This window comes from Ischnura elegans, chromosome 2 (genome assembly GCF_921293095.1).
Source record: "Ischnura elegans chromosome 2, ioIscEleg1.1, whole genome shotgun sequence".
NCBI lineage: Eukaryota > Metazoa > Arthropoda > Insecta > Odonata > Coenagrionidae > Ischnura > Ischnura elegans.
This window is the reverse complement of record NC_060247.1, coordinates 8,505,291-8,526,733: the sequence shown is the minus strand read 5'-3', so window position 1 is coordinate 8,526,733 and position 21,443 is coordinate 8,505,291. Positions and strand designations below refer to the sequence as shown.

The window sequence follows — 21,443 nt, the reverse complement described above, 5'->3', positions numbered from 1 at the left end:
ACTTTTGTGCTGCCTACGGACATGATATATATGTCCACGGACATAGCAGAAAAGGAATATTGTGTTTACTTACGAGAAATAGGTTGTTTTAATTTGTTATTGGACATTCTGTAACTACTCAAGGCGTATCATCATGTCCGTTACCATATGTCATGCCTATGGACTGCAGATTTCACGAACATGATGTCCACGGACATGAGGCCCACGGGCATTATGTCCACGGACATTACGATTTACTCTAAATTAAGTTATAGTTGGGACTTAAAATAAGGTAGGGCATTGTCCTTGCTACATTGAACTTGTATTTTATAGCTGCAATAGACATCTCAATTGTAATTAATGAAAGATTTTGAATAGAAAAGATTTGCGCATGCGTTACTTCCACAAAGTCAGTACTTAGATGATAACACATTACACTTAAAAAAGGACAATGGAGTAATGGATGTGGCGTTGAGGAGGGGATTAAGTTCGGAGGGGGTGATTGTGGGGTCCGGGCGGTTTGGGTTAACCGCTGGAGATAGGGATAGAAACGAGGGCGCGAGGAAATAGCTTTTCAAATTTCGTTCGTTGGGAGAAAAATGGAAGTTTTTTATTTTCTTGGTTCAAAATGAAGAGTTGGTGAAGCCTTCAGCAGGTTGACACTTATGCTCAGACCTTTTTTACTTAGTTTTTTTTCAGTTTTGGCAAATCTTTCGTGCAATCCACTGTCCTTTTATGTTCCCTCTTTTTATGGCCTTCCCTTGCACTAGAAATCATAGTATATTTATATTCGATTCCTCCAGCTTTAAGTCGTTTATTGTATCCTCCTATTCGATTTCTGACAATTCTGAAGAAATAAATATAATGTGAATACTTTTCTACGCTATAACTATTCGTATTTAATTCTTTGTCGTTCTGTTTTTACACTTCATGCTAGGTAATTGTATATTTCTGTATTTCCTTTTTGCCCCTTACATCGTAACACTCAACATGAACTTTCCATGACTTTTCATTACTCTGCCCAACGCCTTACTCGTCCACCGTTGATTCTTTACTCTTCTCCTGTGTTTAGAGAGGTGTAATGAAAAACTAATTTTCATTTCCAAAAAAAAATAATTCTGCTCACGACAAGGGTTATTTTTTGGCTTCGTGAGAGCATTAGGTCACGCTATGGTGACTCCGTGGCGGGGCAAAATTCAGGGCGTGAATTGAAGTAAAATCATATCGAGAACTAAATAATTAATCATTTCATTTTGAAGTAATTCTCCCCAGACAATGCATTAACCAATATTTCTTCAGCCCCGATAACAATCTTTGCTTTCTATCATTCTATTCGCCTTTTTCACCCATTCATTCGTCGTCTTCACGCAGTCAATTAATTCACCGGTAAAGCACTAAAATTTTCTTCAGTTTATGTTATTTATTCATTTCCAAATTTCTCACTAACATCACATAACGGCCTTTAAAACGGGCATTCCAACATTAACAAAAGACAAAACACAAGCTTCCATTACCCTGGATTGGGACCACCTACCCTGGCGGGATTCGAACACACGACCGACGGTTTAGCAAGCGAGGAATTCACCCCTCAGCCACCGAGGCCAGCGTTTTATTGGAAATAAAATTGAGGATTCTGGTTGTAAACGTATGCTCCCGAGAACCTCGCGCTGCTAATTGAAAACCGAAATATCCTTCCGTTGAGAGTCGACAACGGTGGAACAGAAAGGAGTGCAGCTCACCTCGAAGGCGACGGCGGCGGAGAAAGAAGAATTGTGCGGCAGAGAGGGATGGATGGATCATGGGCGGCTGAAGGCGAGTTGTTGTCGGAAGAAGTGGCGAGAGAGGGAGGAAGGGGAATGGAAGGGAGGGAAAGAGAGAGAAGGAATTGGAGTTTCCTTCTCCCTTTGAGAGAGTTAAAGGGATGTGAGGGGCGGCGGCTGCCTTTTCTGTGTGCGGGAAAGAAAGGTGGAGGATGATGGGGTGAAGTTATAGTGCGAGAGGGGAGGGGGAGGGTTCTCTGGGATAAGGGTACGGGAGGTGTCTGCCCGGAGGAAAGGGGGAGGGGCTTCAGAATGTAAGGGAGGGAGCGAGGGGCTGTAGGAAGTGGATGTGAAGGAAAATGTGAAGGGGGAGGGAAAGAGAGTTGTTGGAAATGTTGGGAAAGATGGGTTTCTGTGGAGAGTGAGGGGAGATGGTTTGTAGGAAGGGAGAGTGGGGTTGCGAGGGGTAGAATTCCCTCTTTCAGATGTGGCAAGGGGATGGGGCGGGTTTTTAGGGGACCCTGGAAAAAGATAAAGGTAAAGTGTGGGGAGAGAGGAGCGCAAGGGAGGAGATATATATACAAGGAGGGAGGAGAGAGATAGTTTCGGGAATAAGGGGTGGAGGGGACGAGGATATATGGTTTAGGCGGAAGAGAGGGGTTGAAGCAGGAAGGGTGGCAATGGAAGAGAGGACGAGATAAGGGGCGGAGAGAGATGAGGGAGATTTTTGGAAAGTTAGGCGCCAGGGGTGGAGTGCGGGGAGGGGTGGTTGCGTGCGTGGTGTGAGGGGGAGAAATGGGGTTGGGAGGGGTGGAAATATGATGGCCCTTCACACTGTCTCTACGATTCCTCGCATACTGCATTCATGCGCAATAAAATATCTAGAGGTACGATTTTAGTGGCTTGATTCGTAGTTACTATCACTGCCAAATTTCCGGAAGAAGTGGTACTCTTGTACGTAGTAGAAACTGGAAAAGTACTTTGAAGTAGTACAAACTTGAAAAAAATTCAGAAGCGACTTTATTAGCAAAATTGGAGGAAGTCTTTGATGCACAAAAATCCCAACACCCGAAGGTCAGCATGGATAGGTTATGGTAGAGCTCACCCCAGATTCAGCCACAGGCGTCTAAGTTTCACACATTCAGTGTATGGGACTATTTTATCGCCCTGGGCTACCTCTCTAGTCAAGAATTTTTGCTATACGCTCTGTTTAAACATGCAGGAGATTAAGCTAGAATAAATGAAGTTTTCAATTTCAAATACTTATCGGCTGATATTGCTTGTGTCCTCTTGATACTTCGCTCAAAAACTTACATCATTTTAAGGGAAAAATGTCTGCGCCATCTCCCACTTTAGGGACGATTCTCTTTCTTTCTAAGTAGGTGCATTAAATTTCAGGTTGCGCTTGTGGCAGCCCGCGTAGCTTCAAAGACGGCGCGATATTACCCCTTTCCACACATTCCGAACTTAAGCTAACCATGTGCAGTAGTTGTGCGTGGTTTTTTTCACTGATGAATAATCTCTGGAATTCCCTGCCGTCATTTATAAAATATTTCTCTTCTCTGTCCATTTTTAAAGAAAACCTTTTTCATTATTACCTAAGATAGAACTTACGTCATTAAATTACAATTATGTTTATACTGTGCTATCGCAAGTTACCTGAAGTTTTTTTTCTGATTTTTATCTTCCTCTTGCTCCATTCTGTGTGTTCTCATCGTTTACTTGAGGTAATTTTTGCTTTCGGTGCATCGCTTTTGTTTTTTGTTTCACATAAAATTGTGCCGGGTGTATTTATTATTTTTGATGTTTGAACAGAAATGTTTGTATTTGCTCGTAAGGGGAAACTCGGAGCGTTAATGAGCTCTCGTTTATTCAATGATTTCCTCAATCCTTCCTAAAATGCAGCCCATTTCTGAGGGTGGAAAAGTCAGTGTCTTGCGATTCCGTGGTATGATTTCGACAGGTGGGAAACAGTGACAGGTCTTACGTTACACGCGGGAGAAATTTCCAGGAAGCGAAAAGGAAATGAGGAAAAATAAAATGAGATGCGAAAGAAAACAGATCGATGACGAGACGAAAGCGAGTGAGGAGAGGCGGTGAGGAAGGAAGGGACCAAGGGCGAGAGGGATGGATGATCTTGAAGGAGCGACTCGGAAGACTCGAAAGAAAATCTTTTCGCGTATTTTGTGGAGTTTCCCCATCACAGGTGACTTCCATCGAGGTTGAAAAAAGTTAAAGCGCTATGGTACTATGGCCACTCGGAATGTATGTGGTTATCTTCCCGGTCGTGACGTGCTTCTTGTGTGGGAGTGGAATGGCGGATGAAGAAGGAATAAGGAAATGTTAAGTTTCTTCATAGAGTAAGTATATTTACTGCTTAAATATGATCGAAGAAATATCGAATGCTTTTTTGAAATTTCCTGAACCTGGATCCGGTTTGTCATGTTCACTTTTACTTCACAATTCAAATAAACACAAATTACAATCACAATTGTCCTGGGTTATCACTCACAAAGAAGAATCGGCAGTGACGATCATAAATAAAATTAACACAATGGATTTAAGTATTCAAGACGAAAAGTCGGGAGCGATGACTCGTACGACCGAACCACACAATTCCCATTATTCGACTCCATTTTTATTTATCTTCGCGTCCTCAACAACAATTGTTGTTCATTACTATTTGACTTCCATTGCTTTTCCCTCGTAGTCGTGGATAATTGTTACCTACATTAACTTATCATACTTTTCAAGAGTACATCCATGTTTTTAAGTGTTCTATACTTCGCATATTTTTCAAGAGAAGATCCCGAATTTTGGCATTCGAATTATGAATTCAAATCAGTGTATTCGTGTAATTACATGCTACTATTGGTTTTTTGTCGCACGCTCTTGTTATTTAACCCGGAGGTTGATTTAGATGAGTGAGGGCGGAGCGCAAGCGTGACAGACGTGGGTGGGTGAGTACGTTCTATATTTACAAGCTACAATTCTTTTTCCTTTGGAACTGACAATTTTTTTTACAAACCCGGCTTTTTTATTAAGTCGCTCCCAATGCCTACTACCAAATTAATGTATGGCTTTTTATAACTGGGTTTTCAAAGCCACCATCTGAATTTTAACGCGGCATCCTTATGTTAATTCGTTGTCACCAACTGGCAACTATGCATCCCAGTGTTCCATGCATTGAAATTGAAACCCAAATAACGAACGAACTTAAATAATTAAATTTTAATACAATTATTTAAAATGGGTTGGACAAAGTACGGCGTTACACCGGCCTTTAGTGTTCCTGTGCGGGTGGATAGCATACGATGAGAGTGAGAGGAGGTTTGGAGTTTTGGTTAGGGGAGGGAAAGAGGAAAATGGAGAGAGATTGAATGCGTGGAAAAAGAGATAGGGCGAAGGGTGGGGTGGGGTGGGTTACGAGAGAGCGAAGGGGGAGAGTTTGGTAAGAGCGAGTTAAGGGAAGGGGGTGTGCCGAACAAATGTCTACCCCCCCCCTCCCTCTCTTCTTCCTCTCTCCCCCCCCTCCCCCACCCTTTCACCCTTCGCCCGAGTGTGCGGGCCATTGTGAAAGTTATTCCCTCGTCCGCTGTCAGACAGAGCGGCCGACGCACCTTAGCTCCCCCCGTCTGCTACGCATCCCACCCACTATCGTCGGGGTGCGACAAGGAACGGGCCAGGAGGCGAGGGAAGTTTCCTATCCGTCAGCGGGAAGAAAAAGAAGAGGAAGAGTGCCACAACATCGCGCGCACATTAACAAAAAAATAAACAGGTGCCTGTCGGAGTACAAAAACTAGGAAAAAAGAAGAAATTTCGTCATTTACTTCGCATCACTCATCGTCCGCACGCACCGCTACTTTTTTTTGGAAGAGGCAGCGCAAATTTCACGCGAAAGATTTGTGCTCGTCGTACGCGGATCGTTTTTCCTCCGCTCACCAGGACGACTTCGTGGCCCAGAACACTCGTGTTATTTCGCCGGAAGGACCCCGAGGAGGTTGCGATACCGTCCGTTCTCTGCCATCGTAACCGGAGGCATCACTTGACACCAAGGCACCGAACATTGGATGAACATTTCCCGGCCGAATTCCTTGAGGAAGAGAGCCGACTGCACTGCCCGTCTTTGTGAAAGCAATCGCGCGCGAATTTCGGCGAGTGGTTGTGCGGCGTTGTGGATCGGACATTCACGGACTTGCCTCATCCCGCGTGCGAGTCCCTCGGCCTCCGCGGACCGTCTGCCGCGGGTAAGAGCGCTCCGCCCCCGCCAAAGAGATCCCGACCGACCCCTCCTCACAGCTGGCTGATCGCACTTTTTTCCTCCTCGTAATCGGACCTGCGCCTTGACTGGCAGAATCGTCGCACGCACCACAAGCACCACCACCCCTCCTCCTCCACTGTTTACGTTTTCTTCCTCCTCGCATCGCGTACGCCGTGAGGTAGTACTTTCCGGCGCCGCCGAGTCCCGCTGGCGGGGCGCTCCGAAACGTAAGAGTGGAAGAAGAGAGGCTAACCCCTACTTTACCCTACCCTTTAAGCTGCCACCCTCCTATCCCGATCCCTTTTACCCTTCATTTCTCTCCCCTCCACCCTCTCCCCTGGCAATCCAACCCCTCTCTCCCTGAGTCGACCCTTCGTCAATCGACGGACACGAGCAAGTCACTCGCTCGCGAGCTGCCGTGCCGCCAGGACGACGACGCGCACGTCTCCATCCCGAGACTCACTATCCCTCATCATCTAACCCCTACGCCGCCCTCTCTAGTGCTGCGCTTCTTCAGACCCATTTCTGGATTATCTCTCGTTGGCGAAAATTTTCCGCTCACGGAAAGGAGGAACGAATGACATTAAAAAAACTTTTTTTGGTGAGTGTCAAGTGTTATCTTCAAACTCTAGTGCCGGGCGGATGGAGATAGAGGAGGAGGCGGAAGGATAGAAAAGTGACCGAGAGAAACAAGCGAAGGTGGAAGGAAAGAGTGCTTCCGAAATATTGTGTCGTGACCGCGGTGTGTTCGCGTGTGCTTCTCTCCCGGTCCTCCGCCCGTGCCGAGCCGCGCTCAATGCGACTCGGGTTTGACCGAGGTCGGCTACACTAATAATAGCCGTACGACAAAATACTCTCTCGTGCTGACGCTCCGGAAGGATCGTTTCGTCAGAGCGAAGAATTCTCTTGGAAGGAGATGTAAGAAGAGAGTGCGTTGTAGACGCAATTGTAGCGCGAGACCCGACTTTGATAGCGGTGAAATATCGGAGCAGCGAATGAAGACGGCGGGTTGACCTTGGATTTATACGTGCGCGGACGGAAAAAGTGCCGGAGAGCCGTTCCACTTCTTGCGAGGATTTTATTCCAACACGCCGCTCCGCCCCTCTCTCTCTCTCTCTCTCTCCTCCCCCCCCTCATTCTCTTCCCCGCCCCCAACTTCCCCCCCTCCGCCTTCCCTCCCTCCCTCCCCAACAGAGGAGACTCCCTCGAACTGTGTCAGTCGGACTGTTGTCGCGGAGGCCGACGGATATTCAACTATTGCGGCTCGCCTTCTTTTGTTGTTATTGTAAATCACGTGACCGGTTAACACTCTCCGCTCCCCCTTTGTTGGGGGAACTAAAAGTGAAGATGAAGGTGTGAAGAAGAATCTTTTATTGCAAGCTACACACTCTATATATTCCCCCCCAAATCGACCATCTCTCCCCCGCTCGAAGGCCGTGACAAATGGATACAACAGACGGCCCGAGAGTCGGATTCCTCTTCTTCTTCCCGTGTGATCTCGTCCGCGCGGCAGAAGCGAGTGAAAGTGAAGTTTACCTTTGCAACCGTGCTGCCGGCGGCTCAAGCAGCGGGTGAAAGTGAAGGAAGGAGTTGTGTCACGCCGATGGGATCTCGGCGATACCAGGTCGCGGTGCCGGTGAGTAAAGACAGTGAGAGGGAGAGGCAGGCAGTATTGGATAATAGCGCGGCCTCGTTTAGGCCGAGATAAGGCGTGCGTACGGTTGGCCGCCTTCTTCCGTCCTCCCTGGCCGCTGGCAGAGGGACTCATCGCCCCAGACTGTGCTGTACCCGTTTTCAACTGCGCTCGCCGCTTGTTTACTCCGATTGGAATTGGCTTCGCGTCGATCAGTGAGGTTTATTTTTATTTCGAACGCCCGCTGTTACGTCGCGGCTCCGTTGCACAACGTTTCCCCGATCTCTCGTGTTGAGTAATTCTTCTGCCTTCGGCCGGTTTTATTAACGCCCGGTTGCTAAGCAAAAGCACCTCGAGGCGCTCAAATAAATGGACGTGTTTATTTAGTTTAATCTCTTAATTTACGGAGCAGCTTTGTTTAGATGCTGTAGTGATGAATCTTATCGTACCCTGTCAGAATTTATTGCTCCGTTTTATTCAAGCATTGTGTTCTGAGTTTACGAAGAAATTAATTTTTCAGTAGAGGAATTGGTATAGATCTCAAGTTATTCCGAATGTAATCATGAAGTTGATGGTCGATCTTAGCATGCATTAGATCAGGTGGTGCCATGTATTTGTGATCTTCCCTTGACGATGGAGGAGGATAAGGGATGAAATCTCTTGAGGAAAACTATAATATGTCCATATTTGACGGTTATAAATAATGTGCGATGCCATAAAATCGAGGCCGATTGTAGCAACGCATTATGCTTAGTGAGTGATTCATCGCCTCAAATGACTTTCAAAGACAGAGGGTAGGATTTTTTTTTCATTTTCATCTATGAAAAGTTTACTTTCTACGTGCGTTATCAATGACTTTTTGATTAATTATAGGAAAAAATATTTCTATTTACGTGTTTATTGAAAAACTTATTGCTAGTCCGAATTTTATCGGTGCGTATTTTATCGGTATGCATTTTTATTCCCTTAAAAATCTTACGTTTCAAAGCATTTGTGTTTGAGTTGTATGCTAACTTTGTACACCTACGGAAAATTGGTCACACTTTCCAGGTTTTGTTATTTATTTAGTTTTCGGCTGAGTATTTCCACACGTTTGAAATCGTATTCCCCCAATCACTTCACCTGTTGGTTTCCCCTCGCATGAATTTTTTCGGACTCCCTCTATTTACTCTCATGTGGAATTAAAGACACTGGATTACAATCTTCTTTTGGGGGCAAGGTAGAACGGCTTGGTTGTGGGGATTTCCGTCTGAATGGGTCTGAACCTTAAGTCCCTGATTTTGTCCGTGGCAGGTGAACGACGTAATTCTTTCGCAAAACAACGAAGTGCCCGCAAAGGCGCTGAAAAGGAAGGAATCCTGGTGGTAGGCTTTCAATATTACTAACATCTGTCTCTTTATCCACCTCCAATACTGCTTAAAAGAAGCCACATTGTATGCGATGATATTACAGTATTTTGTATCTGCGATTAATGAAATATCGGCAATTTTCTACATTTTTAAGAAATATCATTATACCGCGGTGTCGGCTTAATTTCCAAGAGGTGCGTGGTGTACGGCATAATTAGTCGCTTCTCTGTAACACTACTACTACGCCCCTATAATTATTTCAATCGGTTAATTGATTGCTCCACAGTTATCTTAATCCACCCGTAATTATATGAATACATCTTAGCGCTGTTGTACGGAATGGATGTCCTTGATGCCCGGAACGTTCAGAATGGTTCTGCAGTGCTTTTTCAATGGATTGCGTCTTGCATTTAAGATTGACCGTTTTAATTAAAACAGAGCTAGTATGCTATATTCGCTTGAAAATCGAAAAACCTGTGATAATTTAATTCATTGCAATTTGATTGTGTAAGAAATTTGAGTGCATTCAAATCCATCTGAAACACTTTCCTGGATTCCTGAGGTCATTATGGTTGAGGCCCACTTTTCCCCGGACCAAAATCTTTTTAAACCTTTTAAAGGGTAACGAATAGCTTTACCCCACCCAGAGATCCGTGCATTCCCTTCATTAAGGGCTGTTCAATGTGCTCACGACACCTGTGGATTGCCTTGGACACAGTACCTGACCATTATCCTACGACGATAGGATAATGGTCAGGTACTGGTACTGGTACGCAGGTACGATCTGATGAATCTGAATGCCTATATCCAAGGTCACGATGCCGCATTAAAGCAGATGTGCAGGATGTTGAAATCGCGTGAATGTCGTATGAGCCTGCTTCCCCAAGGCCTATTAAGTCGTTCATGGAATAAGGAAGTGAAACTGGATTTGCTGCGCTCAGCTCGAACTCTTTTTCGTGGCAATATGTTTGAGGAAATTCGCAAATATGGCGTGTAAACACTACAGTGGAAGTTCTTTAAACCGTTTTATGAATGGAAAGGTAAAGCAACAAGCATCATTTTTACTGTGAGGTATCGCGTGAAGCCTATCACGGTCGACATAATTCGTCGCAATCCAAGCGGACGACTTTTTACACCTTCCGCTGCAACTTTTTCTGATATTGTGTTTACTATGCTAGTGTTTACAAAAATTAATTTAAAACTTCGGTTTTATTTTTCAATATCGGGTTTTTCAGTCAATCCAAGGTTATCCAAGCAGCCTTCCATATCTGACCGCTTCATCATTGCACTTTTCATGAATTAGGCTTGCATTATTCCATGGGCATCATTCCTCAAAATCGGGTCGAACGAGGGAGAAGGATAATGAGTTTGCCAACGGAGCCAATGCCAGCTCAGGATTTCTAAAATAAATTGTAAGCATTTCATTCTAAATGCGTGTAATGCGGCCGTTCTGGCCTCCCAGAAAGCGCATTTTCTATTCGCACTCTAGGGATGAATTTTCTTACTCTATTAACGTGTGCCCTTCTTGTTTCTGAGCACGGATAGCCTGCCGTTTTCGAGCTATGAAAAGCCCAAGACTGAAATAGAAAAAAAGATTTCTGTCATAAGTGCGAGGTCGGTCGTATTTGGAAAAGGGGCATAAAAGTACTTAATCAGAATATATATCGTGTACAATGAACTCCATTTTTTCGTTCTAATTTATACATTTTTAATGTGAAGGGAACTTAGTTTTTTTTTTAAAGCTGACATTTCGCATATATTTTGATGGCTATCCCACTGTAATTATTCCTGTTAATATGCACCTATTGACCAGGGTCCCTGTGGTCAACATAATTAAATAAATTGATGGCCTGAGAGCAAAAACTAGATTAATTTTAGCAAAAATGAGGTATCCACATACACATGAAGACCCGATTCCCCATCACCATCGGTCATTGTTATTGTCAATTAGCAGACATTGTTGAAAACGTACGTTCTACTCTTTCATTGTAAGAACCATTATTTTCTCTCATTTTTCTCGAAATGGTCTCTCGACCTCTGGTTATTATTTGGTTCTTGCATTCATTCATTCAATTTTAACCATTGAATACATTTGATTAAAATTGATCTAAATGGCTATGAAGTCACATAATTTGAAGTCATTAACTTTCCATCTCCCATTAACCATTAGATATTTCTCTGCTTCCATTAGAATGTCGATTTCAATTTGTTAGGCATAGCTCATGTTTCTTAACTCATGTTTTTACGGCCGAAAACCCGAATGACTTAGGTAATAAGCCATATTCATTCGTGTATATATTCTGCCAAAATGGACTTCAAGGAATAATCTAATATTCATTATAAAGGATTTGCAATTTTCCTCTACACATATGAAACTGCCTGAAACCACTAGTTTCGTCGCTTTGGGATATCTTATGCGAAGCATTTACTATGTTGATCGCCTGATTTTTAAATTGAATTATTTTGACTCGCGAATTTTAAGTCGCATTGTCCTATGTAATTGTTGAGGGAGGGCAATTATTATAACCTATTCCCTGGATGATGAATAACTTCCTAGACGAGTCTCGAATCCGCTACCTCTAGTTTGGAAGCTTACTTCTTCGCCACTTAGGCCGGCCTCGTATGCGTTGCAATTTGAGGAAAAGTATCTTTTTTTAATGAGCATAAGTTCAATCGTTTTAAATTGAAAGTTTGACTGATGATGTGTGTGTCTCGTTGCCTATTCCAGAATGAAAACGGATTCGACTACTCGTTGGCGTTCCTCAACGAACTATCCGTGATCAAGAAGATAGCGAGACCGACGGGATTTAACCTGAACTCCACGACAACCATGCACCACAACGACAGCGGCCTGCTGACGCTGCACTATGGCAAGCACCACGCGTCCCTCGTGCACGAAATCCGCTCCTGGTTCAACCTCGAGTGCTTCGCGGACGTGGTCCTCGCCTGCGACGGCGGAACCCTACGCGCCCACAAGCTCGTGCTCGCCTCGGCGTCGCCGCTGGTACGAAGGCTGCTCCTGGAGGACGGCCACCACCACTGCACCGGCGGCGCCTCCGAGGACGAAGAGCGCTCTTCGCGGCCCCCGAGGCCCTGCCACGGCGGGGCGTCCTGCACCCCCGTCACCATCCACCTGCCGGGGGTGCAGATCGCGGACCTCCGCCACCTCCTCGATTTCCTGTACACGGGCGAAGCCGTGCTGCAGTCCAGCCAGGTGGACTCGCTCAACGAACTCATAGCGCTGCTGCAGATCAGCACGGCCGAGCTGTGGGATCGAGCCCCCGGGAGCAGCAGGGAAGCCTCCCCGACCTCCACCTCCACGTCGCCCACCAGCACCGCCCAGCAGCCTTCCGGAGCCGCCGGCAACTCCGTCTCCCCGGTACAATCGCAGCCTCCTCCGCCTCCCCCTCCGGCCGTCGTGACCTCGGCCACCAACAGCTACCGGGCCCACCAGCAGTCGTTCCAGCAGCCCCCAGCGCACTCGGTGAAGGCGGAAAGGGGCCCCGGAAGGCCCCTGGGAAGCGGCAAGGGCGAGCGGCTGGGTCGCAAGGGCGGGAAGGTCGGGTGCGGGTCTCCTCACGGCGGGCGCAGGAGGAACTCGCTGAATCCAGTGAACCTGTCCCTGACCCCTGACCGGCAGTCGGAGAGGGCAGCTCCTCCTCCGTTCGTCCCGAAGGGCAGTGTGGTCACTGCGAACGGGGAGGCCATCAAGGAAGAGTGCGAGGAGGAGGAGGACGAGAGGGGGCCTCAGGAGGAGAGCAGGGGCCGGAGGAAGGTGTCCGCCGGTTCGAATCCCGATGGGGACGGCTCCTCCGACGAGGCGATCGACGCCACCAAGGGCGAGAAGGAGGACCGCGTAAGCATCAAGGTGAATTTCGGATAAATTATAAGTGTATGGGACCAAATGGTTCAGTCACATATCGACCGCTCCTATCCGGTCAGTAGTATCTCAAAAAATCATTCCATTCAGGCAAATATTGGATATCTAGGCCAGAAAATAGGATGTGTAACATTTGAGCTACAAAATCGTATCCAAATTTTCGTCCAAAAAATCGTATGTCAGAATACCAGTCCACAATGGACGAAAATTATAAGATGTAAATTCATTACTTCTTGAGCTGTGAATGGCTTTGATTTATATAATTTAAGGATTCATCAATGCATGCAATTTCTCTGTCTCTTATACTAACTGCTTGCATTCATACAAAGTACCCAAATTCTTTAAAAGAGATAGGGAAGATTTTTTGCTCTTAAAGGGATGAATCATTTTCTACAGGTTATCTTTTGTCTTTTCAACCAATGTCTTGCTTGTTTAAATATACCCAGTCATCTTGACATGTTTAAGATCTGGTAAGATGTAGTACCTGTGTCTCAAATATAAAAAGTTTACAAAGTTTAGAAGTTAGTTTTTGAGAAAAATCTGGAAAAAAACTTTTAATACTTTCATATAAGCTAATGTTGACAACGGTTGCCCTGTTTACCCTGAAAATGCCAAGCTGGTATTTTGAGTTTTAAACAAGGAAGGCTGTAGCCAGAAAATATTTTCAAGGGGGGGGTTCATGGAATAGTAGACAAGCATAAAATTATTTTTATAAGATAAATAAAATAGTGTATGCGGTTAAATATACATATTTATTATAAAGCCTTCAAGAAAAACATAAAAATGTTATTATAAAATTGAATTTAGCCTTTAACTTTTTTTGCAGCGAACAAATGAATTAACTCCTCGGTGTCGAAGTCAATTCTGCGGTCCCTCCGGAGGCTCATATGTCACTCACCTCTCTAATAATTCACAGCACTATTATTTCACACACTGCACTACAACTACACACACTGCACCTACAAATTCGCTTAGATAATTATTGACTTAAGTCGCATTGGACTACTAGATGTCCCTGCGCCACTGTATAATATCGTCGTGTGAGCACCTAGCGAGCATAAAGTATCTATTTAATTTTTTTCATTTCTGGGGGGGATCTATTCCCCTTGATCCCCCCCCTGGCTACGGCCTTGTAAACAAGTAATGCATCAGAAAAATTGAGTGATACAGTGACAATAGAAAAGCCTTAGGCCAATCCTAATAAATATTTGGGGTAAGGTGACTTCCTTGAATTTTAGGCAGTATGGAATGCGTAATTTGGTGTTAAATATCCCTTTGGTGATAATTTTTGTCCTTTAAATTAATTTGGTTTTTGTTTCCTAATACTGACCATCTTCATTTAGAGGAAACTGGGCAAGAAGACAAGACAATCCAGAGACAACTACTTGTATCAAAGTGTTAAATTATTAGTCTTTGCCTTCTTTTTTTAGGGGAAATCTCCCCATTTGGTTTCCCCCTTAATCTGCCTCTGAGCTAAGGAGGATGTCAGGTATTAAATCCCATCAAAAACAGGCCATGTTTTACTAAAGGTTCAATCAATAAAGAAGTAGTTTTCATTAAAAATTATTTCCATAATAATTTTATTTGCATTTCACTTTTGTCATAAATGAGAGTTGTCCTAAAAAGCTGCCATTTTGGGGTGTGTCCTGATACATGACCTCCCATAGGAATTTTTCTTTATATTATATTATGGTACTTTTATTAAGTCTCTTACCAGCAGATGAAAGAACAACCTACACTTGAAACTCCTTATTTGAGATGTTGTAACTATTACTTTAATTATTTACTTTATTTTGACGACTTCCAATGTCACCGGAACATGTGATCTCTAGGAACAATAAAAAAAAAAAAAAATTATTATTATTATTATCAGTATTGATACACTATACATTCGTATACACTGTAACCTTCTTGTGCATTACTAAATGAGCAGTGGAATGCACAAATGAAGCTGAGCTCAGAAGACTTAAAAATGATAGTGAATCAAAACTGTTTATTTAAATTGAATGATCTAGAGTGGAAAATTGCTATTTCATTGTCTAGTAGGTGATGGAAAAGTTCACCATCTCAATTGAAATACCTCAACGCATATTTTTTAGATGTCTTTACAAAATAAAAAACCCCCATGCGGATAGGTGCGGAAACACTTTTGCCTCCAATGCAAACCTATGAACAAGCCTAAAATTGTGCAAATGCCTAAATGCATGCCCAGGAAATTCTAATTTCATGAATATATCCTAGCATTGGTCCCACCACATACTTGCATGGGTAAATGTAATCATGGCATTAGAAAGTATTTAAGATTGTTTATTCAGATTAGCCTCCCCCTGAGGAGACATGTGGGGGAGATGGTGGTGCCCTGAAGTGGCGTAGCCAGGATTTTGAAATGGGGGTAGTTTTTCTGAAGATTTTGGGGCTCTTCCTTGGTGTAGGAAAATTCTGCAAGGCAAAGGGTGGGAGTCCTCCCCCAAAAATGTTGGAATTTTTGATGCTTAAAACATGATTTTTAGGATTCAAAAACAGTAATTTTGTACCAGTATTTATTTTTTTTATTATATAAAATGAATGAAGTAAAAGATTTAAGGACTCAAGGGGGCATTGTAATACAGAAAACTGGTTGTAACCCTGTGGCTATGCCACTGGTTTCCTGTTCCAAGATGTCTTCAGTAAAGTCATTGTGGAATACATCCACAAGATGCACTTTTGGGGGAGCAGATACATTTCCCCCACCATGACTTGGCTACACCTGTGATGCATCTGTTATGTTTGTCATGCTGGCATCAAGACCTTTAAACAGTGCTACCATTTTATCCATTAGAAATAGGTCAAAAGCAGTTATCTTCAACTAACCATTTAAAAATAATAGAATATTTTAGTCATAGTCATAAACATTCCCTCTGTTCTACCTTGTCATCATAAGTAGCCTGGTACACTCTAGATTATATGGACAATAATTTTCCTTTCTGCTGAGGAATGCATTGATGTGCTGTTTAGGGACATGTTAAGTAGTACCTATTATGTCCATGGCTTGCCCCGCCTAGTTATGATCCTGGGTACCCCTTGAAACAAAGGACTATCATTATCCAAAAGACAAAATGGAAAACATGTATTCAGTTTCATTGCATTGTCTCACTTCTAAAGGCCTGTTTACACGGTACAACACGTACGAGTTAATGTCTGAATGTAAGAACGCCAGAATGAATGCCAAAATGCATCATGTAACCACCCAACTTGTGTAAATGTGTGCACAGAAAATAGAACCTGTTCTAATTTTACTCATGCATTCGTACATGTTCCATTCCGGTCCACAAAACCCATTCATGCAAACTGACATACTCGTACATGTAAATATATCGTGCGAACAGGCCTTAAAAGAAGTTGTGGCCATTGACACCAGTCCAAAGTGATTGTTCCTCCCCTTTTTGGAAGCTCGGTCATGTGGTGATAATAGTGTAACTCACAGGCCACAAATTCATCCATTCGTGGCTTACTGTAGAGACATAACTACTAATTAAATATACCATGTGTTGTATGTAGAAATATCTGACTGCCTTCACCACGATACCGTATGTGTGTATTGTTTCCAGCTCAGTTTCATCAATTTCCATAATATAAAGCTACCGATTGATGACATATTGACTGATTGATACAATTTTGCAGCCCAAATCGTGTCATGTGTGGGTATATGGGTTATGGGAGATGAAATTAGTAAAAAAAATTCGTTGGGAGGACAAATCTGAAAACTCAAAAAAGTCTATTAGTTTTCGAAATATATTGACTTGAATTTATTTAAGTTGGATAATTTGAATTAAAATGATAGATATAGCATAAAAACATCTTTTAAGACAATAAGGACAATGAGAACTATGGGTGATACCAACCATTAGTTAGAACTATGAATGGGTCCAGCATTAAAATTATGTATTATGTATAAAAATTTATTTTTGTTTCATTTTTGAGTCAGAAATCTCTAGTATAGCCAATATATTTGGGTTTAAATATTTCTCTTCGAAAGTGTGAACAAATGGAAGCAAGAAATTTTTAATAGCAAAACACAATACATTGGAAAACTTAGTGTAGCTTCCAGAGGCAAGAGAGCCACTTTAAATTTAACTACTTTATTCTTAATTCCTAGTTTAAGGATTTTGGCACTCTTAAGTTAATTGATCTTAATTACTTGGCAGAATCTGTCGTTCAAAATATTTTTCTTCAACCTTAATTTCTTGAAACTGAATTATGTACACATTTGGACATGGAAGTGCACTTAATAGTCATTTTATTTAGTTTTTATTCCTTTCTATCACTCTCTATTCAAGATTAGGGTTGGCAATAGACTTATCTTTTTTCATCATATTGATCTTTTTCTATAAGGAATTAATTGCTGTAATTAATATTATATGTATTTTAAAATGAAATATTAACTGTACTAATTAATATTGTATATTGAATTGAAATTCCTTCAGAATATGCACGTTATACCTTACTTGAATTCTGAATTTTAACTGATGTATGTGTTCAAATTATTCAATTTTCAGCCTTCAACCAGTCCTTTAAGCTCATATTCTTCAGTGGCAGAATCAAGTAGCCAGTCGTCATTGCCGCACGGGGATGCAGATGGAGGAAGCGAGTCTCCTCATCGAAAGAGGAAATCTGACGTTAGCTCAGACGGACTCCCCAGCAAGAAGCATTCGGTGAGCAACGGCAGTTCTGCTGGTCCCAATGGTGATGGGCCCGAAGATGAAGAGGCTGGAGTGATAACAGATGGAAGGAGGATCAATGCCCTGACTGCAGCTGGGTACATCGGGAGGAACAGTGATGAGATCGGAGGTGCCTTCCACCCACTTCCCCAACCCTCAATCATACCACGCAAGCGCCCAGGGTTCCATAATCCACCAGCGCAGAACACAGCCTTTGTGCCCTGCCCTCCAACATCTCCATTCATCACAGGGGGGCTCAGTGGAGGAGGGGCCATAGGAATGGAGGAGGCGGTCAAGGAGGGAGGTGGTGGCGATGGAGCCCGGACCCCAGTATCAGAGGAGAGGGGAGGAGGGGGTGCGGACGCCACAGCACCGCCAAGCCCTGTCCTCCTCCAGGACACCACGCCCGAGGAAATCGTGGTCAAGTACCGCCCACCAAGTGAGGACGGCACAATGGGTGGCCCTGGAGTGTTGGGTGCCGCGGTCTTCCCCGGTGGCATCGTCGTCCCACATGGTGGGCAGGACGTGGCGTGGGCGTGGTCCCTTTTCCAACAGGGAGGAGCAGGGGCCGATGCTTATGGTGGCGGAGCATCGCCAACCGATGGACCTGGTATACCGGGAGGGCTTTATCCGAGTGCAAAGCAGCAACAAGAAATAATCAGTGCAGGGTCATTGTCGGGTGGGGGCGCGGGAGGTGGTGGGACAGTGGGGAGTCAGCCGTCGAAAGAGTATCGTTGCGAGTATTGTGGCAAACAGTTTGGAATGAGTTGGAACCTCAAAACGCACTTGCGTGTGCACACCGGTGAGAAGCCTTTTGCGTGTCGCCTTTGCGTGGCCATGTTCAAGCAGAAAGCCCACCTCTTGAAGCACCTGTGTTCGGTCCACCGAGGTGTTTTGGCTGCAGATGAAGGAGGTGGGCCTAATGGCACCGGAGTGGGCTCTACGAGGTTCAACTGCTGCTTTTGCAGACTGTCTTTTGACTCTCTTCAAGAGCTCATTCGCCACCTCTCAGGCCCTCATAACAATTTGCTCTTGAGCAAAAACTTAAATGACTGACCAAAGTGATCTTCGTGGTCTGAAAAAATTGCTCTCATCGGGATCCTATGAGGAAAATGTTTCTGGTCATGAGCTGGGATAGTACCTTTGTTTTAGGATTCTCTGTTTATAAACTCATTTAATGAACATCTATGTATAATAATTTATAGGTTATCATATATTTCAGTTATAATGATAGGATTAAAGTTTCTTTTTCCTATCTAAGAGATGAGAAGATGAATTGCTTCGTTTAAATATAAGATGAAAGACTTATATATGTATTTAATGTGAATTTAATATATATAAATATTAATTTTAATTGGAAAATGACCAAAAATATGTGTACCTTATCTACTTGGAAAGACTTGAAGGAGTATTGAGGCTGTTTATCTTTCAGCAGCATGCTGTCATTTGACATTTTGAGAGACACTTGCACGTCTGGAAGAAGACATGAGCACGAAGCAATCGACTCTCAGACTGTTGGGTAATTAAGTGTGAAGTGTAGAAACCATCTGTAGAAGTGCAATATGTGGGTGGCAATTTTTAGAAGATGACCTACCTCCAAGTTAGTAGAGCTTTGTCAAAAGTGGGCGTTGGACCATTTTAAGGATCTGAAGGCTATACTCCTCAAATGAAGTCTCTAACAGATCTCATTTGGAAAAGTTAGAGTTTGATTCCCACCAATTTTAGCCTCAGGCCTCATATTTTCTATTCCTGTCATTTTTTAAAATATTGCAAAACTAAGAGTATTACACCCATGGGTTGTGTTCAGCCCCTTGATTGAAGAATTGGTCAATATGCTCTATTGAGTTTTGTTGAGGCTAATTAAATTTTGACTACAATATGTGATTTCTCATGAGAAGATTTTGAGAGAAGGGTTCACATGAAGTATTTTGATATATCTGTATTGTTACACTGCCCATGGCCAGTGAAATAGGGGATGATGGAAAAGTGTACAATTTGTCCTAACACTGCCTTTTGATAGCATTTTGAGTCCTTATGGCTGATGCCATTCTTTTAGTTATAGAACAAAGTAGTGAAATGCATGGGCTTTAAAGAAACATGTTTTGCCAGATAACTATTTATTGAAAGGCCTAAAATATCAAATGTGCGTTTGTATTTATTTTGGTCAAATGTTTTTATATTGGCAGACATGAGCGCTTGGCACCAAGTGTCAATATATACATCTCCAAGGAATGTTAGCCTTGCTACAATTAATGTGGCTTAACATTTTTTTATTTTAAGACAACCTGTATGAGATTAAACTATGAAACTTATAGAAATTCAATCAGATACTATCCCCCTGAATGTTATCCTTTCATTCCAGATTTTTGCATTTTCCATGAGGATATCTTATTTATTTTTACTAAATATTTCATTAGCTCCATAAATAAAATTGATACATTGGATTTATTGAAGTATAGAAAGGTTTTCTACCACCTTTACAGATTTCCTCGCTCTCAAAATTATTTTCTCTAAAACAGTGTAATTTATATGCATAATTTACAAATAAGCTCACTGATTTAAAATAGCATGATCATAGCACAAAAATTCATGATTTATTAGAAATAATCTTGTTTTGTGTCCAAAAGGAATTTATAAATGATGTCAGAAAAATGTGCCTGTGGTACCAGTAAAGATTCATATTTTGTGCTTTGTGTCTATCAAACCATAATATAAAATGCAAGACTGGACTTAAACAATTTTCAAGCAGTTAATACAAACTAAACTTCCATTGATCATTGATAAGAATATCTAATGAATCTTGATCATTCCAGAATCCATAACTGATGGGTCAATATATTTTTTGTAGACAATGTAAATGATTAATTTAAAAAGCTCTTTGTATTGGTAGAATATGTATAAAAGTAATATTTTGCCAGCCTGAATGAAGATAATTGGAAATCTCTTCTACCAGCTGTCTCTTTAAGTGTAAAATTATTTCAGAGAAGGTTCAGGTAGGCCTTAATATGTGTTATGAAAAAAATGAATGCTCTGAGAAGGTCAGACAAAATTTGGATCCGTCCGAGTCCAAATTTTTGTATTCCTCTTGTTATATACACTGTTTGTTTTTCCAAGGCATTTTAATGTGAAGTACAAAATGGCCAGTCTTACGTCTGTGTATGAGCTATATTCGCTCATATTGAATGGAAATTATTTTGTCTAGAGATTGTACCTTGTATGATATAGATTTCCTATTTGAAATTTCTTTTAAGATAATAGTAAAAAATAAAAACTGAAGCATGCAATGTGTATGTAAAAATTCAATTTCCATTAACCAGGGCCTAAAAACTTCATCGTCCACAATTCTATCATTAAACATACTGTGGAAACTATTCCTCAGTCATATATTCAGGTAGGCATGATACCTATAGGTTCAGTCCTAGTCCATGGCTAGGAATGTGTTTATAAACACATTCCTTGCCATGGACTTTTAGACGAATTCGCTCATTGCACCAAAATGTTTTTCTTTTGTTTTAGATCCTTTCCATTTGAGTTTCCATGTGCATTCAGCTATGCACACCATGTCAGTCACATCATATATGCATCGCCAAAGTAGCTGTGACTGACGACGTGCCATGAGCAGCCAAAAGAAAGGCTCATTCTTCGGTCATAATGACCGAAACAGTAGGCGAAGTACATGTTTCGGTCATTTTGGCCGAAGTGGGGCTGAGCGTGTTAACCCTTAGAGCACGGGTACGTTTTTATAAGTTTTGCACGCTGACTGAGGCATAATTACCCTAAATTTTTATTGATGCCTGGAAAGTGGCGTAGCCAGGAATTTCGTTCAGGGGGTCCAATACCAGGGGGGGAAATTTTTTGAAAACGGTACTAAGTAGAGGGTTTTA

General features: G+C 42.6%; 1 protein-coding gene across 2 annotated transcripts; it reads left to right on the top strand.

Moving 5' to 3' along the window:
* Positions 1 to 4,516: 4,516 nt before the first annotated feature.
* On the top strand, positions 4,517 to 20,847 carry LOC124153361 (transcription factor Ken 1-like). 2 transcript variants are annotated; one of them, XM_046526473.1, is made up of 3 exons: positions 4,517 to 4,699; positions 11,711 to 12,850; positions 17,398 to 20,847. In XM_046526473.1, the coding sequence occupies exons 2-3, from the start codon at positions 11,813 to 11,815 to the stop codon at positions 18,613 to 18,615; spliced, it is 2,256 nt and encodes a 751-aa protein (XP_046382429.1). In that variant the 5' UTR covers positions 4,517 to 4,699; positions 11,711 to 11,812; the 3' UTR covers positions 18,616 to 20,847. The 2 variants fall into 2 exon arrangements, with proteins under 2 accessions (XP_046382429.1, XP_046382428.1); XM_046526472.1 differs by lacking the exon at positions 4,517 to 4,699 and adding an exon at positions 5,373 to 7,636.
* Positions 20,848 to 21,443: the final 596 nt, after the last annotated feature.

What these genes read in the sequence shown, in the direction of transcription:
- LOC124153361 (XM_046526472.1), top strand. Translation starts at nt 7,604, where the DNA reads ATGGGATCTCGGCGATACCAGGTCGCGGTGCCG. An exon ending in GATACCAGGTCGCGGTGCCG is followed by an intron (nt 7,637 to 11,710) that starts GTGAGTAAAGAC and finishes TGCCTATTCCAG; the next exon opens with AATGAAAACGGATTCGACTA. An exon ending in AGGACCGCGTAAGCATCAAG is followed by an intron (nt 12,851 to 17,397) that starts GTGAATTTCGGA and finishes TTCAATTTTCAG; the next exon opens with CCTTCAACCAGTCCTTTAAG.